Consider the following 27701-nt stretch of genomic DNA (forward strand, 5'->3'; position numbering starts at 1 on the left):
CAGAAAAAGTCATGATCTCTTCCCCCTACAATGAGGAAAGTGGAAAAAACGGGCTCTCTTCTGGAACTGGAACTCTCCTAGTCCCCCCCTTATTTAGCCTGGGGATGAGGGGCGGGCAAAAACAGTAGTGGAGGCTGCCTCTCCGTAACACCAGGGGTGATGGCTGAACGTAACCCCTGAACCCGTGAAACCTTAGAGCCTTTTGTTTTAAACTCTGATGGCTACTGCCAGTACTCACAACGCTTCCATCATGTTACACCTACTGCTGTGATAACTTGGTTGTCAGAAGTCATTTTCTCTGTATTGATGACTGTTATGCTGATGGTGCAACTATGAAGAATTTCTTTGGACTTTCCTAGGGCTAGAGCTCGAGAAACATCAAACTAGACAAAGCTTATCTATTAATACCAAGCATTCCCACCAACAACTCAGACTAATCCTTCCTGAATCCTCCATCAGAGTATCGAGCCTCACGGGGTTTTCTGCCCAGCAGTTCCTGTTAGGTGTGCTAAGGAGTGAGGTGCTCATTAGTTAAAAGGCTCTTCAGAAGAACCAAAAGGCAATCGAAATCAAAAATAAATTTGACTTCTGAAATGCACAACTTCTGGCAGAATGTTTAAAGAAACATTTGTTTAAACAAATTTAAAGAAACATTTGTTGAGCCATTTACCCTGCCCATTTATAAAAATGGTCACATCCAACTCCACTCCCCTTTAGCACACTTTGATCTTTCTCTTTCTCTTTTCCCCAAACCCCAGAAATCCCAGAAAACTTGTGGTCAAGCTTACGTGCTAACATTTCTGAGTGTGACTTCTCACAAGCCCACACAGTTACTTTGATGACGAACATGTCTTTGGATAAAGACCATCATCTCAGCTGTAGGACAGAAGCTGCTCAGGCTGATAACTTCCAATATGTCTAGCGTAAGCATGCACACACATAAACACATGCACACACACACTGCACCACTTATCACAAAACCAGCCTGATCCCATACTAACTGAACATGAGAAAGTATTAGGAAAAATATTCACATTTCAGATGTTTAGGAAAAGCCTTACTTTTTCTCAAAAAAAAAAAAAAAAAACCACTTTAAGAGAATATAACCAAAAACTTTATTGTGCAGATGCTGCAATAGGAAAAAAAACTGGGGGGGAGGGAGAGAAAAAGCCAAAGTTTTATATCCTTTCAATAATTTAACATAACCACAGGTAGATAAGTAAAGCTATCATACAAGTGTTTCAACAAAAGAGCTGACTGTGCCTTAAATACTTGGCCAGTCTCCAAGTGATGAGAACAAACCTCTGGGTACCATTTGGCCATGGTTCTATATCTCTGCACAGCAGAATGGACTCATTACCTTCAACACAATAAAGCAGCCACAAGCACAGCAATTTCATGACATAATCATATATTTGAATTTCCCACATATTAACTTTGGAATTTCTACTAAGAAAAAACGAATTAAATGATTCAACAGACTTTCAGTTTAATGGAATTCCACAAATATTTACCAAGCTCCTCCTATGTGTGAGGAACTATACCTCAAATGTAAGTGGTAGGAAATCTTAATCATACAACATCATATCCACTACCACTTAACAAAATGGCAACCTCCTTGGATTAGAAACTCAGATACTCGTTTATTTATTGATGCTGATAGACAAAACTATCAAACTATAAAGTAAATCATATCAGTGTTCAGTGATTAAGTAACTGTCCATCCTTAGCTTGTGTAAATTATACCAAAGTTGGATCACATATTCATGCTTCATGGTAAAGACGCTAATTCTGTTCAAAGATAAAAATATATGAACATGAGTCCCACTGTATGTAATACATTACATACATAATGTAATACATTATAGTATTAATGTAATGGCATGGGTATTTTACATGAAAGGGTGTGAATCTATGAAAAAAGATATTCAAATAATCCTTAAGAGAGTTGAACAAAACTTTTTAGAAGGGGAGAATAGCAGGGCAGTTGGCACTCACTCTTCAGACACAGTTGCCCTGTTCCTGAGTCAGACCCTAACTCTGCCTGAACCAAGTGGAGAGAAAACACGTTCTCCCCCTGCTGACTCCTTACTCTCTGGCCCTAGGGGGTGTGCTCCTGAGCAGCCCACCCTCATCTTCAGCTGTCAGATCTGGGATGTGGGTTGCAGGCTTGAAGCTCACAGGCTATTTAGCCTGCTTTGGTTTGGGGCCTTAGGGAAAAGCACCTATGAGGTGATCAGGTACAGCTTTCTAGAGTTCTGCCTTATAATCTTGGTCCCAGCTAACAACAGTAAAGCATTCTTCTTCCTTCCTTGTGCATTTATCTCCCTCAACACCTCACAGGGAGGGTGTTCTATACACAATCTCATCCTCATTTCTAACCATTATGTTTTATCATACAATAACATGAGTTTGCCTACTTTACTGATTACCTGTACCTAGCCTACTATAGATTTAACATCTTTTAAAGGCCCCTGAACAGGTCAACGGAAAAGAATTAACAAAGCAGATATTCTCTTTCAAAGGTATTTTAAACTTTTAAATACAAATTTGTGTGGTTAAAGAAAAACACAATATTTTTGCCTGCAATAACTACACACTTCCGTAAGTTTACAAATTAAGAAATCTTTGGATACTAAGTACACTTACTAAAATAGTTGAGTGGTTATGTTGTTTTGTTTTGGATGGATTGTATTATTTTCAAAATTAGCTTGCCTTTCTTCTTCCTAGAGTGATAATGATAATATAAATAATTATTCCTTTCTATTCACATGTACAATCCTACTTTTCTCAAAGTAATGCTAGATTAATTATTAGTGAGGGTAGTTAAAATGGTACTGTTGAAAATAAACTAGATTATATCTTTCTTAAACACATCCACATCAGATGTTATCAATAAAATTACAAATGAAATCCAATTTTAAATCCAAGGGAGTGTTCTAATACTTTGTCATACTGTGATTTTGTTGCTATCAAATGTTAGCTGAAACACACAGTACATTGGCTAAGATTTAAAACAAGACAGAATGTTGTTGTTATAGAAGATGACTATTTGGTCCTAATTGTTATTATCCCTTTAGTATACTCATTAATTACAATAAATTCTGTTACTGTATTCTATTATAGGAACTTGCATACAGAGATAAATAAGATATAAATAAAACTACAAATAAAACTTTTTTACATTATTAAAACACACCAAAATATGAGATTTGTAGAACTGACAAGTTGTATTATATCAAGGTTTAGTGATACTTTATTATCTTAGATTTAGATTGTAAGTGCAACCAAAATATTCTCTCACTGCACCTAATAACCAATGGTTCATTTACACTACTGAGATCCCAATGGGAAACTCAAAAAACAACTTTAATCCTGCCTCTTTATCCTGTTTAGTCATTTTAAGCTGGATAATTTTTTTTAATGTACCATCTTATACATGTCTCAGTTTTGACATTGCTCCTAAAAGTGGAATTATGTTTAATGTTCACAGTTATTAAAGCTAAATAGAAGTCACTGTGGAAGCGAGGAAGACTGCTACAATTCTTTCTTTGAGTTACTCCCAAACATACTGCCGGACCAGTTAGTTGCTCTAGCATTTCCTAGAAGTATTAATGGATTGTTTGTTCAGTAGCACCAAAGGTAAAGTCAGATGTCTCCGGATGTCTTTTCATAACACCCTACTGTGCCTGAGGAGTTATTGGTCAATATGTGTTCAACTGACATTTTACTGTACAAAATTTCATTGCCTGTTTTCTCTATGATAGCAGAAAGAAAAAGACTAGGAAAACAACTATTCAGTCTTAATTGCAATGTACGTTTGGAACTAAGCGGTGATGGAACTAACATACTTTTTGAACCTTAGTATATTTTCAAGAAAGAAAACCAATAGTGTAAATTCTGACAGTAGTAAAAACGCTAATCAACAGGCACTTTTAAACTCTTTCATCAAAATACGTCAAGCCTCTTCAAATTTTGTTCCTAATTCTCTTGAGAGGTGCTATAAGAAATCACAATATAAAAGCACCACAATGAGAAGTGACCATTTCTAAGGTGAAATGTGACCATGTTTCTATGGCAATTTCAGAGAAAGTAAACACTCTGACTGAAGTTACTGGGATAATAAAACAAATCCACCCAAGAAGTTCAATGATATTTATACAGCTGAATCATACCCCCAACTGAGGCCATTAGACGTGCTCATGGCACCGCTTTAGTGAAGGCTGGCCAGCCCCTCTGTACAATAAGGTCGTTTCCCAAAATTCACTGATAAGTTGGTTATTTGGAAATTTTAACACAGATTTCTACAGGCAAAAAAAAAAAAAAAAAAGTCTATAAATACTGATTAATTCCCAGGCCAATCTATAGAAGGCTATTTAACTTATAGTGTGTCTAAAATTTTTAAGTTATTTTTCAATCACCCTTAACTTCCCTTCATAATTGTCTCTATCTTAAAAAAAAAAAAAAGCTTTCAGAGTTCCAACATTAGATCCCCTAGAATAATACATATTCTTACGCCCCAGGCTTTTGTTCCCCCTGTATATCCGTCTAAAAGAGAATATAACCCTTCACAAACTCAACTGTCTACAGAGACATGGGAGAAGCGGCCTGGAGTAAAACGACAGGTGGGCACTCCCAATATTGATCGCAAGTGGAACACCTGCCAAATTGCTCTGCCTTTTAACATACAGTGCAGGCTAATGACATGATCAAAAACGGGAAAGTTTGCAAGCCCTTTGTAGAGTCATCCATCTCCAAGTGTTTTGATTTGGGAAGGAGAAGGGTGCAGAGAAAGGATCATTTATCCCACAAGCCTTGGGGCCAAAGATTCAGACTCTTCTGAAACTCTCTTATAGCTTCATGTTGTTTCTAACCTAGAAAGTACTCATGGATTGTGGGCTCCCTGCATCAGACAATCAGCATAAGAGCTCAAGTTCGGAGTTAGGCAGACACAGCTATGAATCCTGACTCCACATTGTATCAGTAGCTCTCTGTGCTTCCCTTCTCTACTTTAGAGGGTTTGCTGTGAGGATTAAGGGATATAATGTGTGAAAGCACCTAGTTTAGTACTTGACTCATAGGAGTAGCACTCAAAAAATGTGAATAAAATTCCCCTTGACTCAATGAGGAGAGCCATAATTTTAATGAGGGTCAATAGGTACCCAAGTCACATCTTTGAGGCTGCATCTCAGAAACCTACTACACTAACCTCACAATGAACATGACAAATTGAGATTAGCCATGACATAAAATAATGATACATGAACAAAACCACAGCCGTTACTTTTAGCTGCTTCAGCGCCCTTCTCAGTACCTCATCCCCAACTCCTGAGTATTCATCCCACCCACCTATGTCCATGAGATCTAAGGGATAATTTCTTCCAGAGAACTCATAGTTAAGTAGAATCAAAAGGAATTTAAAAACTCCTGCACAGCGAAGGAAACCGTCAACAGAAAGGCAACCTACCGAATGGAACAGTATATTCTCAAATGATATATCCAATAAAGTGTTGATATCCAAAATATATAAGAAACTCGTACAACTCAATAACGAAAAAATATAATCCGATTAAAAAATGGGCAGAAGACATGTAAAGACCTTTCTCCAGAGAAGATATACAGATGGCCAACAGATATATGAAAAGATTCTCAGCATCACTAATCATCAGGGAAACGCAAATCAAAACCACAATAAGACACCATCTCACACTAGTCTGAATGGCTATCATCAAAAAGTCAATAAATAACATGAACATGTCTTGGAGAGGATGTGGTGCGGCCACTATGGAAAACAATATGTAGATTCCTCAAAAAACTAATGACCCAGCAATTCTACTCCTGGGTATTTAACCCAAAAAAAAAACAAAACAAAAAAAACACTAATTCAAAAAGATATATGCACCCTTATGTTCATTGCAGCATTATTTTTCAATAGCCAAGGTATGGAAGCAATCTGGGTGTCCAACAATAGATGAATGGAAAAATAAGATGTGGTGTATATATACAATGGAATATTACACAGCAATAAAAAAGAATGAAATCTTGCAATTGCAACAACATAGATAGAGCTAGAGAGTATTAGGTTAAGTGAAATAAGTCAGGCAGAGAAAGACAAATACCACATGATTTCACTTATACGTGGAACCTAACAAACAAACAAACAAAACAAAAACAGACTCATAGAAACAGAGACCAAAGGGATGGTTACCAGAAGGGAGAGGGTGGGGGGATGAGTGATAAAGGGAAGGGGAATAGAGTCAATAATATTGTGATAAGTTTAAACAGTGACAGATGATTACTTTAATTAGTGGGGCGATCACACTGTAAGGTCTAAACATGTGAAATCGCTATATTGCACACCTGAAACCAATATAACAAATATAAGATTATATACCAACTTTACATAAATAAAACACATCTTTAAACAAGGAAATGAAAACAGTGGAACCTTTCAATATGTTACATGTAATGGAAGAAAAATCAACTGCTATTTTAAAAACATGTATGTATCTCAGTTCCCAAAATCTAGTAGGGAATAAGTTACATTACTTTCTTTTTCCAGAACATTACAGTTACAGAGCAATAAATTCTAATCCAAAAATGTTAAATATTTTAAACGTATAAGTTTGATAGCAAGTACCGGATAGACAAATGGTCTAATTTCTTAAGTAGCAATATATTCAAATGCAGAATAGTACATAATTGTTAGATATTATCAGTTTTGCATGTAATTAACTTGTCATTTTAAACCACAAGTCATCAAGAAGCAATTAAGCTGGAGAGTCTGTAGCAGTATTGTGGTATACAAAAATGCACTTACCAAAAAACATGCAACATTTATCAATGTCAATGCTGTCAGAAATAATCTCACAGGAAAACACAGGGGCAAATGGACAAATTAAAGAGAACCTAGTTTAATTCCCATCTTAATTTTTTTTTAAATTTAGGACTGGGCATATAAGGGAAGAAAAACAATTATATTAGGTTGGTGAAAAAGTAATTACGGTTTAAAAGGTTAAAAATAATTACAAAACCGCAATTACCTTTGCACTAACCTAATAGTAGAAATAAGACTTTCTGAATATGTTTAATGATAAATGTCAATATTTTCATTAGCTAAGAAGGAAAATGTTTTTCAACTAAACACATGTGTTCATAAATTAGGGAGGGCAAATTTACTAAAAATATTCCTTTTATTAATATACAAGATGGTCTGTTTTCTGGCGTGATAGAGAAATGCACTATTTTGATTCATCTAATACTCAACTTAATAGAGAATTAGCATTAAAATAATTAGAATAGACATAATACCCTAAATTGAACTGAAAAGAATTTAATGTTTGATGATTCACAATCTTTCAGTGGTTCAGAGATCATCATGAATACCGATTATTACTATACTAAGGCTATTCGGAACAGCATTTAATAGTTTGATTAATATAAAATGTACAAAAGTCCTTTCTTGTTTGTATATGTTTCAATGCTAAATAAAAAGAACTCTTGGCAAAACTATGAAGTATATGTTTTTTCTCAATATAGAACATGTGCTACGTATTTCTTATATGATCTAGACCTTTTTAAGAAACTCTCACTTTTTACTATGCTAAAGTAAACAAACCAAGGGGCAGTAGATTCAAGATGTCAACAGAAAGGTCCTTGATATCAGAAAGGGAGTAGAACAGAGCCCATCTCCTGACTCTTTCCCCATTGGAAGGGAATGAAGGTCTCTGGGCACAGACCCCAAGGTACTGCCATTACCTACAACCTACCAGGTTATACTTGAAGATTAACTGACTAATCACAATGATTAGATAACCTTCCAGGCATCAAAAACGTTTGGAGCAAATATGAAGATACAAGGCCTGTAAAACTCTAACCAAATTTTATTGTATAAATGAGAAGCTTCAATGGTTCGCCACAGATATGTTTAGAATACATACATGTGCTTATACATGCATTGAATGTTTCTGGAAGGATACATAAGAAAGTGTTAACAGCTATGGGGGTGGACAATGTAAGCAGGAGTGTGGAGTGGCTGGGAATTTTCTCTTCATACTCCTTTGCAACATTTGATTTTTTTTTTTTATCATACGTATATATATTACTTTTTCAATAAAACCTAATTTTAAATAATAATGATAATTCACTTCACTTTCTAGAATCTTTAATTTTAAAGACCATTTAGTAAATGTTTATTTTACTATTGAAAAGGAAAAAGATCAAGTTGATACTCTGTTGCCTCCGTCTTTTTCTGTCTGGAAAAAAAACTTCAAAACAAAAGAGGCACACAGCAAGGACCCTTCTGAGAATATAAACCAGTACATGGTACAATTTCAAAATTAAAAATTTAGTTGCAAAAATTTTTATATTACTTGCCCTGTTACTTTTACTTTTTACAAAACTATAGAGGCCACGGCCTTTTATGATGATACATGTTAAACTATCTCATGGTGTGTTTTTTTTCACACACACAGACCATATTTAGTATCACTATCTTAGAATCCAAACTGTATGTTTCTTCAAATATTGTATGATCTAATTTACATGTAGAATCTTAAAAGAAAAGACACAGAGAACAGATTGGTAGCTGCTAGTGGGGTAGAGAGATGGGTAAAATAGATGAAGAATCAAAAGGTACAAACTTCCAATTATAAAACAAGTCATGGGGATCTAATGCACAGCATGGTGACTATAATTAATAATATTGTATTTCATTTTTGAAAGTTGTTAAAAGAGTAAATCTTAAAAGTTCTCATCACAAAAAAGAGAATTTTGAAACTACGTATCAGGTTATAGATGTTAACCAGACTTATCCTGGTGGTCATTTCACAATATATACAAACATTGAATCATGTTGTACACCTGAAACTAATATAATGCTGTATGTCAATTATACCTCAAAAATATATATATAAAAGAACAAGAACAAAATGTATGTTTCCTAACTGTGATTTTTTTTTTTAAGTTTCAAAACAAAATGGTTTCTGATCTGTGGATTAAAAGAAAAAAGTGATCATTTCCTTTTTATCCAAATTCACACCCAGAATAGAACACTCCTTTTCACATAATCTAAAAGTCGCAACATAACAGCAACTACTACAAGAATTTGCAACTACCACGCAAGATTCTTTCATCATAGAAATCTCCCTGTTGGTTTTAAACTTCCATGTGTCAGTCTTGGGGAAAAGCCTAAACTATACTTGGAGCTCGGTAGATGTACTGTGGGTGCAATCTACCCACACACCCACACTGGCGCTGGGAGCTCCAATTTGGAGCTTTAGAAAGAGACAAGCATTATGTGGTGGTTACACAGCTTATCCTTGAACAAAGGTTTTGAATGTATTAGCACACCATGTAAGTTGAATAGTAAATAGTTCCAAGTCCATTTTTCACTATCATACATATATATTATATATATATATATATATATATAATTTCACAATTACCACTCTACCAAAATCGATTTTACTCTCACATGCACATGATTACTCCCTTGCATTTATGCTAAGAGACCCTTTTCCAAAGACTGTGAGAGAGTGGAGAGTTCTGACTTCCAGGAGACCCCCCCCCCATGTCATGCATCCAAAAGATGAAATCTCAAACAGGAAACAAGCCCCAGGTGGAAGGAAGACAGAAAGAGATAAAGGAGGGGCGAGGCTTACAAAAATCTTGTCAAATGAGGAGAAATCCTGACTGGTAGTTGAGGGGTCGGGATGTAGTGGTAACCGAAAGGACCTGGGATGATGCTTAGGGGATTGATTGCGTTCCAGTCGCGCTTTCTGCAGCGCAGAAACTCTGGGCTCTGCAAACGCTCTTTACTTTGCTGAAAGGTTCACTGAACACTGCCTGCCTACCCGGAAAGTTCACGCTTGAGAATTCGGGACCGTTTGAGTCTAGAGAGTGTTGTTTGCTTGTTTGTTTGTTTGTTTGTTTTCACTTGTGGGTAAACAGTGCATTTCCTTTACCGTGAAGGGAAAGCTAGCTAACCTTTCTCTGGTGAGCAGTGCACTACCATCCCTTGGCTCTGCATTTATATTGAGTCCTCCCCTTCTCCTTCCATCAACGGTTTAATGAAGCTTTCAGTGAAAATGAGGGAAAGTGTCCATCAAAACGCAAAGACGCAGAGCGGAACTTTTCCTCGGCTGTCAGGAAAAAAAGTCACTTCTGCTTCTCACGGCCAGGAGTTGAGTCTGGGAACCTCCGGACGAGGAAGGAAGATTATAATGAAGGAGATGGGAGAAAACAATGCCGAGCCTGCGGTGCCTCCGGACAGTACGTCCTGCGCCGGTCCCGGACCCACCCACCACCCACACCCACAGCCACGCTCCCGGGGCGGCGCGGCCTCACTTACCTTGATGATGCTGCTGCGCCGGGGGGTAGCCCGCGCCGCCTCCAAGAGGCCAGCCTCGCTGTCCACTGGGGCCCCAGCAGCGACTGGCAACACGACCCCGCTGCGACGGTCCCTCGACCGACTCCCAAGGGCCGCCGCCACGCCGTCCCCGGAGGCACCGTCAGAGCCCACTCGGGGGTCGTCTTCACCCCCGGCTGCGTCGGGCGGCGGGGGACCCTCCCTGCCGGCCGCGCCCTCGGCCATGGCTGGGCGCGTTTCGGGCTCTCAGGCGGGAGACCGCGGCGGAGTCCAGCCGCTGGGGAACCGTGCGCTCAGCACCAGGAGGCGGCCCCGCCAGACTTTGTTTCACCACCCGCCCGCGGCGGCAAGTTTCTGGAGAGGAGGCATCGCTGGAATAGAGACGTCCTCGGGCTTTAGTCCAGGAGGCCGGCAGTCCGCTGGGGGACGGCGCGGGTGTCGGGAGGAGGATGAGCAGGAGAGGAGAGGCGAGAAGCAGAGGGGGGTATCTGAAACGGGAGGCAGACGCCCGCTCTACGCGAAACAAAAGGCACCGGGCGCCCGGCCCGGCGGCCTCCGAGGCCGGGACGCGCACGGCCTGAGCGGGGCCGGAGCTGGGCGACCGCGGCCGGCGCACCCGCCACCTGCCCGCGGACAGCGGCGCAGCTGCCCCAGGAAGCGCGGCGGCAGCGGCAGCAGCGGCAGCAGTCTCCACTCCACTCTGTTGTGACAGGGAGGGAAGACTTGTTTTGACAGCCCGTGGGGATTGGCAGGCGTCTGAGCCTCTTAGGAGCCTCGCCTCTCCGAGCGGGGTCGGCCCGACCAATCCTCACAGCGGAGGGGTGTGCCCGAGCGTGAAGAATGGAATGTGTTCTGTGACCAGGAGCCGGCCCCGCGGGGCTCGTGTACTCGAGTGAGAGTGCGAGAGCGCGGGTATGCGCACCCGCCGGCGCTCTTTGTATATTTTATGAAGTTTAGATATTCGAAATGCGCCTGAAAATGTAACAAAATTCGGGGATAGAAAAGGGAGGGAGAGGGGGAAGGAAACCTTCATTTGCAAACCACAGCCAATTGGAGGAAAATGAGTGTTGAATATTAACGTCAAAACCTTTGGGGTGATGGAGTGTATCTTCGCACCATCAGGGGTTAATTGCAGGCTCTCACGCCAACCCTTAAAAGTCAAGTCCATGCAGAGGTAAACTAGGATTGACTGGGACCCTGGAGTTGAATGATTTGCTTAAGGTTTTATGAAAAGATCTTCAGTTCACTCTGCAATGCAAATAAATGACAAGGAGAGGGAATCAGATTAAAGCGGTGAGGATAACAGGAAACTGAACCAACTAAATCCGTCTGGAGAGTGACTAGTAGCAAAGCACAGATATGATGGATGTTGGGTAAGTACAAGGTGAGGTGAGAGATTTAGTCTTATCCTAAAACATCCCTATTTAATAATGGTTCAACCTCCTTTTTCTAGATAATCCTATATAGGCATATTTTGCTCACTTCCAGCAAGCGAGCAACCAAGAGAAGAGATAGCTTTGGATGATGCATTAAGTCACTAAAATTAACCACCAAATGCTCAGATAGATGCCAACGATTGCTCTGAGGTTTCCCTGGTAGGACAGAAGACGTGACGTTTTAATGTAAAGGCCTTTCAGCAGTAGAATCTGTCAAACTTCATTTATAATGTTAAATTATAGTTTAATTATTAAAAATTTAATACTTAGATGTTACTTGTTCTTTTGTCCGGCTAAAAATATGAGAAAATCTTCAGCCTTTTAGACCCAGGATTTGTGAGAATTTCAAGATTTTAGAGATGCAAGGAAATTTAGGGATCATCTAGGGCAGCCCTTTCATTTTCAGATGAGATGAAGGCCTCGGGAGCCTTACTAATTTCTTGTCTCCTACTTAGTGCAGGACCTGAAATTAGAATCTTCCACTCAAGTCCCCCAGTAATCTCTTCACTACTTTATCTGGCTCTTCTGGGGCTGCAACCAGCCAGAACTACAAGTAGATGAGCCTCTTAAGAGGTTTCAGGCTTGACATTTATCAACTTTTAGGAAAGACTGAGAAGGCTTGAGTTTATCTTTTCTTTAAATATAAATGCAGCCTAGTAATGAATATACTAGATTAGCAACCTCTGGTTTTAGAACCAACACCACCCTCTAGTGAGATTCTGAGAACTGCATCCATAATGGTAAACACTTTTTCATTTCTTTCCGATGTGTAAAAGACTGGAGGGGAAACTCAAAGTTTCCTTTTCAGCTGATCTGCCTTTATAACCCACAGACTAGAGGAAAGAAATGAAAGGGCACTCAGACTTAAAGCAACCGTACATGTCCTTCATCTCCATTAGTTCAGGAAATTCCCATCTAACTTGTATACAAAATATTTTTATTTGGTATCCTCACAAGTATAATCTATTTTAGGCTATCATTTTTTTCTTTGATATTCAATTATTACTATGGTTTACTTCTGTCTTTACAGTTGCTTTCATTGCTTCATTTTTTCTTTGTTACGCTAATAAAAATTCCATTCTTGGGTTATCCTTTGAGAAATGTAAAACTGCAGCTATCTCACTCATTATCTTGTTCTACAATATTAATAGCATTTACAGAGATTCCCCATTCTACAGGTTTGTATACCATTCTTATAATAATTTGATTTTTAAAGTCTTAAAATCAGTGTCATCTTACTAACATTTAAGGTCAGTAAAAAAAAAAAAAATCCAGAAAGTATAGCATATGTGCACAAAATTTTTTATGTTTCAACTAGATGATGTCCAGTTGGACTCATCTCTTTCATCCCCTAGCAGCCTTCTGTCTCACCCTCATGTGAAGGCAAACACACACACACACACACACACACACACACACACACCCCTCTAGAGCCTTTGCTCTGAGTGTGTATTCATAAAGGCTGTTGTCTAATTCATTCTGCTTTGAGAAAATAGTTGGACCCTGATCTAGCAAGTTTTACTGTTGTCTTATTTCATAAGCTCAAAAGGCGTCTAATGATACTCATGTTTATAGTTAGGGGGTGGGGAAGAGGGGGAGGAACACGAAAAAGAGAAGAACCACCACCACCCTGGAGAGAGATTCTACTCTGTGGTCCCACTCCCAAAATTGAGAGAAGGGTTTAGCCAGATTTGGTTAAGTCAGCAGCCATGGGCACCCTCCTCCCCCTCCATTAACAACCCCCCTTTTCAAATTACTATCACCCACAATTTCTGCCTCCCAACCTTTCACCAAGTAACAATGAGCTGCAATCTCTTGGTTGACAAAATGGGGCAGGGGGTGGAGGGCTGGGGTGGGAGGAGGTATGGGAATAAGAGGAGTGAGTTAGCAATTCAAACGTTACCACCTCAGAGAGGAGACCTCTGACCACAAATCTCAAGTTGCCCCTTCAACCCCACACATATACCATGTTACTCATATTATCCTGTTTTGTTTTCTCATAGGACTTTATCACTGTGAATAAACTGTCCTGTCCATGGAATTGTTTACTTACGTATTCTATCATACTGACCTCCTATCTCTGCCCCACTGAAATGGAGAATGTAGTCTCCATGTGCATAAAGACTCTGTCTGTGTTTTTACTTGCTGTATCTCCAGCTCCCAGAACCATGCCTGGCACAGAGTATGTGCTTAATAAATATTTGCAAACAGAATCTTCACGTTTGCAGTCTTCTGACTGAATAAAACAACGACTTCTAAGAAAGAAAAATGGCTATCACTGCCCAAGCAATTAGGCTTCTCATCCTCAAGGATCCTAGAATTCCATCCTAAGACAGAAATCAGAACAGATCCAAAGTAAGCAGTTGCAAAATTAGAAGGACAATTGATTATAAAATGGAGAAATTTTAAATCTAGAATAGACAAAAAGGCAACTGAAAGGAAACTGTCCAGGCCCAGTAAACCTGAAAATACCTCGCCCAGAATCAAAGACCAGCTATGTCAATCGAGTTCTTCTAGCCCAGGGAAGTCACTCCAGAACACTAGGCCTAAGAAAAATCCAGTGAGAATATTAAGACTTTCCGTACATGACCAGGAAATCACAGTTGGGGAAAAGGACAGTTGTTCAGATAACTATTTTCTATATACCAGATAATCTTCTATGAAGTATTCTGATATCAACTTTACAGATCAGGAAACTAAGGATCAAAAACATCAATTAGGTTAGCAATGGCTGTCTCCAGATGGTAGATCGACACAGTGGGCTTTTTACTGTGTTGTTCTGTTTTCCAAGTGTCTTAACTTTAAATATGCATTATTTTTGTAAGCAGAGGGAAAAAGTTATTAAAAGAATATTTAATATAGAAACAAAAAAAAGTCAATTAGGTTACTCAAAGTCAAAGCCAACAGGAAGTGATGGAACCAGTATTTGAGCCCCAGTCAGTGACTTCAAAGTTTTCACTCTTCCTTCTACACTAGGCTTCCACGGGGTGCAAGCCCAGTGACAGTCCTGGAAACTTAAACTATGCTGAAGAACCACTCCTTCAGAACTAGGACCGCTCACATTCGGCACAGCGATCTCGTCTCCTAGCATCAGCATTCCCTCTATGCCATCACAATAGGAGGATGAGATCGATTTTATCAGTGTGCAAGGAAACACTTCTATCCTCTCATCCACATTGGTGTAAGAAAGAATATTTTGATATTAAAAGCCAGTTCTCATGATAAGTTCAAAGATGAATTGAACATGAGTACTGCATTTTCAACTGAGTCACATATACCTTTATATTCCATCATAGCACTCCCCAATACACATTGTAATATTTCACTTTGTAGGTCAAGAAAAAAGAATTTGCAACGTAATTTGTAGTATAAATACTATAGTAGAGTAAATAAATACAAAGCCAATGAAAGATAAGCAAAACTTAAATACACCCTCCTAAAATTCAGGTTTTTTTTTTCCTTGAAATATATTCCTTTGTCCCTTATATTAGCCTTTAAGTAGGAAATTTCAGTTAGGTAAACATAAAAATCAATTAATTTCACTTCAAAGTTCAGGTAAACTCCACTCCATGATAACAGTCCTATAAAAATGAGAAGTTACAAATGGTTTAAATCTAGATTCCCTAATTCAAAAAATCTTCAAAACACCAAAAGGTGATAAATATAAGAAATCTCTAATCACAGCCAATATCCTTCAGTATCTGATGGCTGCTACTTCTTTTAGGTGTTGAGAAACCTCTACTACCTACAGGAAAGCAGAATGCCTGGATCCATTTACACTGCTCCCTCAGGAACCACCTGTGTAGACCCTGAGGCTACGACACACTATCAGGAGCCCCGGGCCAATTAACTGGGAACAGTCTGCTATGTGTAGGACAAATGTCTTTTAAAAATAGACAGTCCGTGTTGACTTATTTTCTATGTATTAACTTACTTTGACATGGATCCTGGAGTTGGAGCTCGTGTCAAGGTTATGTTCCCCACTGATGCAGAAGCCACAGCACTATTTATGAAAAGTACCACTGGAACAGCACCAATGAGGCCCCCAAGAAAACTTGTTTCTCATCCTTCTCTATTTTATTTGACAACTTGGATCTCTTCCAGGTATGAAGTTATAATATAAATAGAAATGCCTTCAAATCAAACTCCCAGTGCCTGACACTTGTGATGCAGGAATAAATATGGGATAGGTTTTTCCTCCTCTATCCCATCCTACGTTCATACCCCAAATCTAATTCATCTGCATGTGGTGGTGGGAGAGGAGGTCCTCCAATTTATGCCAATACAAGAAGTTTATCAATGCTTTTTAGCATCAGAGGACCAACTGGAAGAAAATATAGACTCACATTTCTTTCTCTAATGCACTCCTTTCCTTAGGTCATAATGTATTACTCTTATACCTATTTTGTTAACCTTATTGATATGTCTTTGTTGCATTCTACCTCACATCTTTTGGGAGGAAGACTCAGAGTGCAATACTTAAATACACACAAAATCGTAATGCATGCTCTAAATTAAAACATAAGACAAGGGTAAAGTATGGTCTCTTTTGTAATCCTGTTTTAATTCCCAGCAAGTTTTCAGGTGTACAGCTCTTTTGTTAAACACAATATAAGTTTATCTGCTTTATGAAATGAGGAGCTATAAAAAGTGAGTCCTTTCTTTAAAAAAAAAAATCCATTTGAGGCCAAATGTCTAGTGAAAGCTAGATTCTTAGCATTTGCTCTGTGATTAACCCCTGTGAGAATCCCACAGTTCCCACCCCACTGACTGATATAAGGTCACGATGAATACAGCTGCCTCTACCCTTAACCCACAGTGGAGGAGCAACAGCTGTTGAACTGCACTTGGGACTTCTGTCATTCTCTATTCTATGTAAAATGTAGTGGTGAAACTATTCAGATAACATCACAATTATTTTTGAAAGATTAGGATAAAGCATGTTGCAGGAATCTTCTATAATATTATACAGCAGCAAATTTAATTTAAACTGTGAAGTGAAATAATAAGCAACAAACATGGTACAATACTACATATAGTGTAATGAGAGGTTATAGAGCTTTCTTTAAATTTCCCCCTAATTGGGGTGGCCAGATGGCTCAGTTGGTTAGCGTTCGAACTCTGAACAACAGGGTTACCGGTTCAATTCCCACATGGGCCAGAGAGCTGCGCCCTCCACAACTAGATTGAAGGACAACAACTTGGAGCTGATGGGCCCTAGAGAAACACACTGTTCCCCAATATTCTCCAATAAAATTTAAAAAAAAAATTCCCCTAATTAAAATGGAATTTTAATAACTAAACTGATAGCTGCAGATACAATTAAGTTGGAAGATTCTTTATGAACAAATCCTTAAACTCTAGGCACAAAGTACCAAACACTATTATTTTTATACTATTATATCTAAATGAAGGAGTTTTTTCTGATGATGTTATACTTCTTATCAACACAGTGCTATAAATTCTAAACTTCAGAAAAATAAAATATATGGGTAAAATAGAATCTGACCCTTTCCATCTACCTTAACTTTTCCTGGCTTCAAAATATGCATTAAAAGGATTTCAGTTTGTTTGTTTTCTGAAAATGTCAAGGATGGTCTGTGATCTGTGATTGAAACTAAATTAAAGTAAAAAATATATATATATCTCTTACCTGTACACCCAGTGGATAAGAAAAATAGCGTTTATTTACTCATAATTATAAAAAAGTATTTTCTCTTTTTTTCTCATCTAATTCTCCTCACTCACCAAGCATTAATAACATTCACTAATACGATCCCATGGAAATACTTCATTAACACTCCTTGACCTAAAACAGATCTTCATATTCAGGAAGATGTTTACTGATTCTCACTGTGGGAGGTTTATACATCCTCATCCCATGACAGCAGGCTCAGCCATGTGACGTGGGTTGGCCAGTGAAAGATGAGTGAAAGAGCCCCTTCTGAACAGAAGCTTTAAGAATCATCACATGCTTAACCATGATCTCATTTTCCTCTGCCATAAGATTAATTAGTCACCAGATAGAAGCTGGATCCTGAGTGAAAACAGCATGGAGCACAGCGCAAACCAATCTATAGTGGACAGGTAACATGAGCAATAAAGCTACCTTTGTAGTAAACTCCTCAAATTTGGGGGTCATTTGTTACTGTAGTATATATAACCTAGCCTCTCCAGACTGATACAGGTACATAAGTTTATGTACCCTATGCTTTTCACAACCATGCAATTGGTTCATGGGGCCAGATACTGTTTGATTTATAGAGCAAATAAATATTCCTGGCATCTACTAAACTAGTGAAAACTAAAAAATTTTCTATATCCAATAAAATTGTATACAGTTATTTCCATTTCTATGACATTTTTTCCCCATTTCTTTCTTTCCTGCAAGCTGGATAAGCCCCTGATTCTGCCTTTTTTATTAGGTTTAGAAATGATAGCATAAATATAATTATATGCATGCTTTTTTGGTACAATTTTTTTCTTATCTTCTTTTACATGTCTTGCACATTTATCTCATTCGCCACCTACATCAACCCTCCCACTCCTTGCAAGATAATTCAAGTTAACAATCTAGTATGCAGCTTTTCAACTTTGGTTTTATATATATATAAAGAGAGAGAGTTTTGTCATTGTTTGATTTACAAAAAAAGTGGCAGGAGTAGAAATATTTTCATACATAATCTTCCTACTCTCACTCATCTACCATCTCATCTACAATATCTACTAATGCATTCTTTTAAATAAATGCATAATATTCCATAGGGCTATTACATAATTTATTCAGGTATTGCCCTATTTGGGAGACTCAATTTATTTCTGTAGTTTTTCACCACGACAAATACTGTTATAATAATCATTTATGTACACATGTCTTTATGAACCAGTTGTTTAATTTCTATCAAATGGATTCCTGGGAGTAGAATTTTGGGGTCTAAGGGTATATGTGTTTTTAATTTTAATAGATAATGTTAGATAGATTTCCTAAAGAATCACATTTCACACTCCACCTTAACAGGTATTGTAACTCTCATTAATTTCTGCCTATCTAATATGTATAAAATTATATTCCATTGTTGTTTTAATTTTCGCTTTCCAGAGTACTAAGCATTGTTTTAAATGTTTCTTGGCCATTTGGATTTAGTCCTCAGTTAATTGTCTATACACGTGTTTTTCCTAAGATTCCATTGGATTGAATGCCTTTTATTTCTCAGTTTGAAAAGAGTTCTGTAGTAAACACAAAGAGGCCACACTCCTACTTCGATAAAGGGCTCACTATCCAGCTATTGAGGCATCGGTTCACTGACAGCCTTTATCTATTTGATTACTCAAAGTCTACCTCAGCTTTTGAACCAAGGTCATGTTCTTCTTGGGGCAGCCCCAGTGAATGAGGGAGGCATTGATAGCTAAGGGCAAACCCTCCCCCACCCCTCCCCTCCTCTTCTCGTCTCTTCGCTGGGCAATCTCCAGCCGTTGGGCCCTAGTCATTTCCACAATGGCAGGATGCTTACAACAGGTAATCATTGCTCCAAAGATTCCCACTTGGCTGGTTGAGATTTTGTCAGGTCTTTATCTGGGCTCCTCCTGCCCATTTCTACTTTCCAGTGAATCTTTTGCACTTCTAAGTCCACATGCTTCTCAGAGAACCCAACTGGCACATTATATTAATAGATGTTATCCTCATGATACCATTTGCTTCGATATTTTCCCCATTTTTTAGCGCCATCTGCTGGCCGCACCGCCTCCTGCTCCTCCCACTGCTGCCCGGAGTCACTCACTGCCTGTGCAGCTTGGGCCGCCTGGCTCTCTCGGTGCTAGCCACCCGTATTTGGAGTTCTTACAACACGGCAAATATTGACAACAAAGAATAGTCTGAACTCAATCAAGATTTGGACGATGTTGAAGAAGTAGAAGAAGAAACTGGTGAAGAAACAAAAATCAAAGCGTGTCAGCTGACTGTTCAGATTATGTAAAATCCTCAGATTCTTGCAGCCCTCCAAGAAAGACTTGATGGTCTGGTAGAAACACCAACAGGATAATACACTGAAAGCTTGCCTAGGGTAGTTAAGAGACAAGTGAATGCTCTCAAAAACCTCCAAGTTAAATGTGCACAAATAGAAGCCAAGTTCAACGAGGAAGTTCACCATCTTGAAAGAAAGGATGCTGTTCTCTATCAGCCTTCATTTAATAAGTGATTTGAGATCATTGATGCAATTTATGAATGTACAGAAGAAAAATGTCAATGGAAACCAGATGAGGAAAATGAAATTTCAGAGGAGCTGAAAGAAAAGGCCAAGATTGAAGATGAGAAAAAGGATGAAGCAAAAGACCCCAAGGGAATTCCCGAATTTTGGTTGACTGTTTTTAATTTTTTAATGTTTTTAAACTTTTATTTATTTTTAAGTGTGTTTTTCCAGGATCCATTAGCTCCAAGTCAAGCAGTTGCTTCAATCTAGTTGTGGAGGGCACAGCTCACAGTGGCCCACGTGGGGATCGAACCTGACAACCTTGTTGTTAAGAGCACCATGCTCTAACCCACTGAGCTAACCGGCCACCCCTGGTTGACTGTTTTTAAGAATGTTGACTTGCTCAGTGATATGGCTCAGGAACATAATGAACCTATTCTGAAGCACTTAAAAGCTATTAAAGTGAAGTTCTGAGATGCTGGCCAGCCTATGAGTTTTGTCTCAGAATTTCACTTTGAAGCCAGAGAATATTTCACAAATGAAATGTTGAAAAAGACACACAGAATGAGGTCAGAACCAGATGATTCTGATCCCTTTTGTTTTGATGGACCAGAAATTATGGGTTGTACAGAGTGCCAGATAGATTGGACAAATGGGAAGAATGTTACTTTGAAAACCATTAAAAAGAAGCAGAAACACAAGGGAGGGGAGACAGCTTGAACTGTGACCAAAACAGTTTCCAGTGTCTCTTTCTTTAACTTTTTTGCCCCTCCTGAAGTTCCTGAGAGTGGAGAACTGGATGATGATGCTGAAGCTATCCTTGCTGCAGACTTTGAAATTGGTCACTTTTTACATAAGCGTGTAATCCCAACATCTATGTTATACTTCGCTGGAGAAGCTATTGAAGATGATGATGATGATGATGATAATGAAGGTGAAGAAACAGATGAGGAAGGGGAAGAAGATGAGAAAAATGATCCAGACGATGACTGAAAGAAGGATTGAAACCCAGCAGAGTGCAAGCAGCAGTGAAGGAGGACGTATGTGGCCTTGAGGACAACCTGCATTGTTACACGAGTTTAAAGACAACTATTATTTACTTAAAGCCTTACTTACGTTTTGTATTTTCTTGGTAGACTCAGCAATTTTTTAAAAAGAAAGGAATTGATATATTAAAAACCAATTTGTTCTACCTAGCATTTCAGCTTTAGTTTTTCTGCCAGATATGTTAAATACAGAAATTCTCTCACACGTTTTCATTCATTGCTACATACTTTGGTTCTTCTGGAGTATTTTTATCATGTAAATATTAGATTACAGCTATGAAAATAAACAGAACTGTTAAATGGAACAGATTCTTTGTGTTGCTAACTTTTTTCCTGAAGAACCAAAGAATATTTTTTCAGCTGGTAGTTAAATGGGTTTAAGTTTGCTTGCACTAGCTTTGCCTTTCATTACTTTGTTTTAGAAATGCAGTGCTTATACTAAGAAAATTAATCATTTTGAAAAACAAAAATACAACTTGTCAAGACAGATATATGATTAAGAATTTCCAGTAAGACCATACCCATTAATTTAGATTGTTAATGGATTTTTTTATATTTTAGATGACATAGTTAACTATAAAGAACCCTACCTCAATAGTATGGTTATTGGTTACACAGTCAGGTGAATAAAACCTAGCATTTTCAAAAGCTTCATTGTTTTAACTGTACTTTTAAATTTAACCTCTATTGACTAAGTGTCTTTTTTTTGTGGTAGAGTCTACCTTCTGCTTTCCTGGCAAGGATGAATTGAATTTTATCACTTGACAAGCCTATTTCAAGTTTTTTGTTGTTGTTTGTTTGCTTGTTTGTTTTTGTTTTTGCAGCCTAAAATAAAAATGTCAAATATAATGTTAGACATTATTGTCTAATGTAAGAACAAGATAATGTCTTAATTTTGTACTAATTCAGGTAGAAGCAGAGTGTTAGCTTAAATTAAGCATTGTACCCAGTTTACAATATTGAAAAAAAGGGTATCAGCTTTGGAAGAGGTGTCCTGCATCTCCTAATAAGCAAGTTAAAAAAGACAAAAAATATACATAATAATATTTTCCCCAGAATTCTTGTTTATTGACTTTGTTTATGGTGTCTTTTGCCTATACATTATACTAATTTTCAGATACAGTAATCAAGTATCTTTTTCTTTTCAGTATTGGTTAAGAAGCACTTTCCAACCCCTAGACCGTATATGCAACCTTTTCTTGCAAGATTTTTATTGCTCTTTTTTTAACATTTATTTGTTCTTTCTATAATTTATTTTTAAATTTTGTTTACATGTGTATATGTGTTTATATAAACTATGTAAGTGTATACAAATGTTAAATAAATTTTTAAAAATAAGATGGTGGTCTACCTTTATTTTCTTCATTAATCTATTCTTTCCTCATCTAATTGAATTATCGTCTTGTCAGATATTAAATTCTCATATGTATTTCTATCTATTTCTGTTCTAATTCCAGTCCAATACCATATTAATTTGATTATAGTGACCTTGTGATACTTTCTAATATCCATACTCCTTCCACATTGTAGCTAGTGGGATTTACCTAAATTACAAATCTGATTCCCCACTATGAAGATTTATTGGCTTCCCAGTGCCAGCTGAATACAGTCCAGGCTCTTTGGCACATGTGGCCATGGTTCCTATCTACATCCCTGGCTTCACTTCTCTTCCTTCATGCTCTGGGACTATTAGGCAACTCAAAGGCCACTGAATACCACATGCTTTATGCTGTCACATTTTAATTACATAAAATATCTTTTCAAAAGTTAAGACTCATTATTTTAACTGTACTTTTAGTCCTCTCTTCACTGGACTAACCATTATTCTTTCTTCAAAATTCAGTTTAAACATCATATTTTCCAGGAAGCCTTTCCAAACCCACAAGTTAAAAGTCACTGCCATTAATATATTTTGTGCCTACTCGACTATATTGATACATCTCTTTCAATGTGTCTGCCTTCTACTTCATAGACTGTAAAATTCAGGTATTAGTCATTTTTGCACACTGAGAACTTAACCCTCTGATGATACGAAACAGGCATTGAATAAATTTTTCTTAAATTGTTGAACTAGAGCAGTGGTCCTCTGATGTATGGAAATAAAATATTAGGACTTATACTTATATTTATTTAAATTTAATAAGAAGTAAATCAAGCTTTGCCCATGTTTAATATGCGGATTCCACTGGCACTATCACTTGGACCTTAGGTGGGTGAGAGGTATTTTCAGGAAAGATTGGGAGTTCCAGAACATAAAGAAGTTGACAGTACTCATTGCCTGCTACATGCATGAATCCAGTTAAATAAATTTTAAAATTAGATTGTATAGTTTAAATTAAATTAACCCCAAATGGATGGATGACATGAACTATTCCTGGAAAACAACATGAGTTGAAAATAATTCTAGTGAACATTTCAAAAAAAGCAAGGCTGACCTTTCTCCTGTTCCTACACAAGGACATCTCCAGCCATCTTATGAGATAAAAACAGTGACAACTGCAGATAAAAGAGGGGTCACATACTAAACTTGATAAGCTCAGGGGAGGCCCGCATGGCAGGCCTTACAAACCCAGAGACCAAAGTAACCACACTGGGTGGCCTGAACATAAAAATCCCTATCTAAAGGGGATTGCTGAGTAGTCACATCCTAGGCCTGTAGCTTCCTTGACAAATATCAGTCTTTAACTTTGAAATTGTCTATTGTCTTTGTGCATCTAAGATAACATACCTTTGAAACGTCAGAGTGGTCTTCTTTCCCTAACACTGCAGGCACCAGAGCACGAGACCACATTTTTATCTTTCTGCCCACATACCATCTCTATGTGCTGTAAATGTTAATGATTTTGTACCCACCAATGTAAAAGAAGTATTCCTAGTTACTTCTTCACCATTTACTGTCTCTATCCCAAACCCCTCTGTCATGTCAGTTTCTCATGAATTTATCATTTCTTTGTCTAAAAGGTAAAAAACTTTCTGCTCTGGTCACTTCTTTGGGTCTTCATTCTCTGGTAAAGGCTAAAATGTACAATAAAAATTTAATAAAATTTGCATGTTCTTTTCCTTTTAACCTGTCTTTGTCAGTTTAATTTTCAGACCCAGCCAGAGATCCTAAAAGGAGCAAGGAAACCTTTTTCTTCCCCTACAGACCAAAGTTAAGGATAAGGATGGAAAGAGGTTAAAAACCAGTAATGTTAGTAGTCAGGTAAGAGCAGATAAGGATAAATTAAGGTCGAACCAAGACAAATACTGTAGGACTGAGTCTACAAGTGGACAATATGTTCTGAGTTATCATTCTTGCACTAAAGTCTTACTGTATGGGTCTCATTTTTGTGTATAATAGTATTATTTGCTCTTAAGGAAATATCTGAGAATATTCAAAGGATTCTGCAGGTAAGATGTTCCAAACATAAGGTGTTCCCCTAAAAAGCAACTGAAAACATATGTATAATTATCAAAACATACTTGCGAGAATTAATCAAGAAAAAGTAGTCTGGCAATGATTGATTTTTCTTTACTCGCAGTCCAGAAGGAAGATTAAAATGGTAAGTGGTGGGGATTAAGTCAAGATTGGGGTAAGGACTGTCTGTTCATTTAGTCTCTTACGTGACAAATATTTGAGTTTCTACCTTATGCTGCACAGTAGGTTCTATATTGTATATTCTTGTGTCTAAGTAGTTCCTCAAAGTAAACAACATAATCAAATAAACCAATTAATTTTTACAAGGAATTTTCCAAATAAATCAGATATTGCTCTGCCTAGACCACTTCTGTAACATCCTCTCTAAGTGTAAGCATTGTATTTCCTGTAGAGGAAAAGGAGATTTGAACTCTGCTTCCTTAAGGCAGATTTTTTTTAAAAAATCCTGTCCCTCACCTTTCCTATTTCAAATATACAACCATCATAGAGAAAAAGAAAGCTCCTATTACTCTTCCACAACAATAGGTCAATAGACCTGGAAACAAGAGAGAAATAAAATGAAAGCAGAGGCTTCTTCTAAACATATCTTCTCACGTTATTTTACCTACCAAGTTAAGTCACTCCCTGGTCTGGACTATCTCTGTACCTGGCAAGTCTTCTACAGGTACACTTAGCACATTGAGTGTATAAACTTTTTATTTACTTATATTCTTCTTTCACTAGACCATAGGCTGCTAGAGAGCAAGAGCCAGGTTTTAATCATTGCCATATCCCCTGCAAGAGAGTAAAGGTTGATCCACTGGAGGTATGCTAATTGTTACCTAGTTCTATATGCTAGAGAACCCATCTACAGGGTTATCAAGAAAAGAGTTGTCTGAAATAGATATTAAGAGTTGAAATTTGTAGCGAGAAAACTAAAGAGGCAGGAATGGGAGAACTGCCAGTAAAGGAAGGCAAGCAAGAAGGCAGGCCGGCTTGGATAAATCCCTAAAACAATAACTACACCCTGAACAGACCATGTGAAGAAAACAAATGAGAGACATTGGGATGCTAGCACAAACCATAAGAAAATGGGATATTTAGGTTTGCAGTTTATGTGTTGTACTTTTATATCTCCAGTAGCTGAAACTTGAGACTTCTGAATGCTCCTCACTGATCCCTCTCCATCATTTAGCCATGCCCAACCGTTTCAGTTCCTCTCTAGTTTTCCTGAACCCTTGTCCAGTATTTTATTTTCACTGCTGCCACTTTTGTTTAGGTCCCCATTACTTTTCACAAGAGTAATAACCTCCTAATTCAATTCTCTGTTTCCAGTCCCTTAAAAACTGTTCTCTGGTCTGAGAATATCTTCCTAAACTTTGGCTCTGATTATACAACTTCCCAATTCAATAATCTTCAATGGACTTCTATTTTCAAAAGTCCCCAGAATAAAATTCTAACTTTTTATAACAATAGTATAAATAACATGGCCGAATGCATTATGCATGGGCAAAAGACTCAACTAGAACTGAGTTTTGAAAATTGCATCTACCCCTTACTAGCAATGTGACTACGCGAGTCACTTTTACCTCTCTAAGGCTTAGATTTCCAGACAGAGAGAGAATGATAACTAAGAAGATTAAAAAAGAATGTGCCTAGGCCAGTGCTGGGTACCTGACAGGGGCTACCTTCCCACCCAGACTCGCATTCCAGCCTTGATGGCGTCCTTCCCTGAACACAATGCTCCACCTCACTGTCCTCTGTGCTCCCACAGACCTTAGATCATAATTCATACATCACTTATCCTATTCTGCTTGTATCTTATTTATTATAAGCATGTTTAGATAGAATTATTATTATTATGAGTAGTCTTTTCTCCTCTTCGAGGTTGACAACACTTCAAAGGCAGAGGTGTAATCTTGTTCATCCTCTTATTTCCCTTAGCATATAGCATTATGTATTGCACATAATAGGAACTACATAATTATATACTAAGTTGAATTGTATAGTTTTTTACATGATTTATCTAAGTTTTAAAATAAAAAACTCCTTTTTGTTTAAGAATTAAGAGTCAGAGAACTGGTCAAGATGGTGCAGTAGGTAAATACTGTGCTTCCCTTCTCTCACGATGACATCAAAATTACAACTAAACTACAAAACAACCATTATTGAGAATCACCTAAAATCTTGCTGTACCAAAGCCCTACAACTAAGGACACACAGAAGAAGGCCCCTTGAGACTGGTAGAAAAGGCAGAGACGCAGACCCAGTTGATCCCACACCCATGTGTAACCATTAAAAATCAGGACGGATATCTCAGCTGTGGAGGTCCCCGACAACCCCCTCCGCCAGGAGCGAGAGGTACCAGCCCCACCCCAGCTCAGGGTTCCAGTGCCAGGGAGAGAAGTCCCCATAATTTCTCGTTGTGAAAACCAGCACAGATTGTGACTGACTGACATGGAGGGCGGCTGGAATCCCAGCCGCTCCTCTTAAAGGGAACTCGGAAAGACTTACCGATGCAATCACTGGCTCTGAGTTCCAGTGCTGAGGCTGGTGGGGAACTGAGTTGTCTGGCTTAGGACAGGGGCTAGAAAGGCAGCTTTCTCCTGGACGGAGCCCCCTCCTTTTCCCGGCATGCAAACACAGGTGGCCAACATATATGAGTCTCCATCAAGCTAGTTAATGCATTCTTAGTTATATCCTGCTGATTCAAGACTCCGCCCAACTTTCAGGCATACCGAAGTTGCTCCCAGTGGCTTTTTGTATAAACCGCCTGCCTTGGCTCAAACTTTCCTCAGGTCTCTCAAAGGTTTGTGGAACCCAGACAAGCAGCATCTGGCTTAAGTGTGTCTTGTACTTCTGGCTGAGCAGCTCTAAGTCCGGCACTAGCAGCAGCTGACCGTGGTTCGCAGCTTAGCCTCTCTAGAAACTTCCAAGCACAGCACAGGCGGCAGCAATCTGCAGATTTCTTTGTGGCTCCTACTGGGTGGCCCTGGGTGGGGCACAGGCTGCAGCTGAGCTTGACCTGTAGTGGATACCCTCCAAGGTGGTCCTGGGGCCTGACGCCCCCAGTGGCCAGCTTTGAAACGAGCTGGAGCATCACCCAGCCACCTCCAAAGACGACACAACTAAGGGGCAGATTGGGCAGGCACCAGAGCCCTGTTGAGGCAGATCCTGCTCTATAGGGTCAGCCCCTGCACCACAATTCCTCCACTATAGTCACAGCCAGTCCTCACAACCAATGATCCTGAGAGTCAATTCCTCCCA

General features: G+C 38.5%; 1 protein-coding gene and 1 pseudogene across 3 annotated transcripts in view; one reads left to right on the plus strand and one right to left on the minus strand.

Annotated features, from left to right (window-relative positions):
- Nucleotides 1-27701, minus strand: part of PLCL1 (phospholipase C like 1 (inactive)) — a 406607-nt gene that overhangs the window by 287035 nt on the left and 91871 nt on the right. For 2 of the 3 annotated variants that reach the window (XM_033113053.1, XM_033113054.1), the window contains exon 1: nucleotides 10352-10968. The exons of the other annotated variant lie outside the window; for it this stretch is intronic. In XM_033113053.1, the coding sequence (XP_032968944.1) occupies nucleotides 10352-10594 (243 nt within the window). In that variant the 5' untranslated portion in view covers nucleotides 10595-10968. Of the gene's footprint in view, nucleotides 1-10351; nucleotides 10969-27701 lie in introns of those variants that run through there. 3 annotated transcript variants of the gene reach the window in all.
- On the plus strand, nucleotides 15746-20984 carry LOC117025533 (nucleosome assembly protein 1-like 1; annotated as a pseudogene).

Source organism: Rhinolophus ferrumequinum, chromosome 8, assembly GCF_004115265.2.
Source record: "Rhinolophus ferrumequinum isolate MPI-CBG mRhiFer1 chromosome 8, mRhiFer1_v1.p, whole genome shotgun sequence".
Classification (NCBI taxonomy): domain Eukaryota; kingdom Metazoa; phylum Chordata; class Mammalia; order Chiroptera; family Rhinolophidae; genus Rhinolophus; species Rhinolophus ferrumequinum.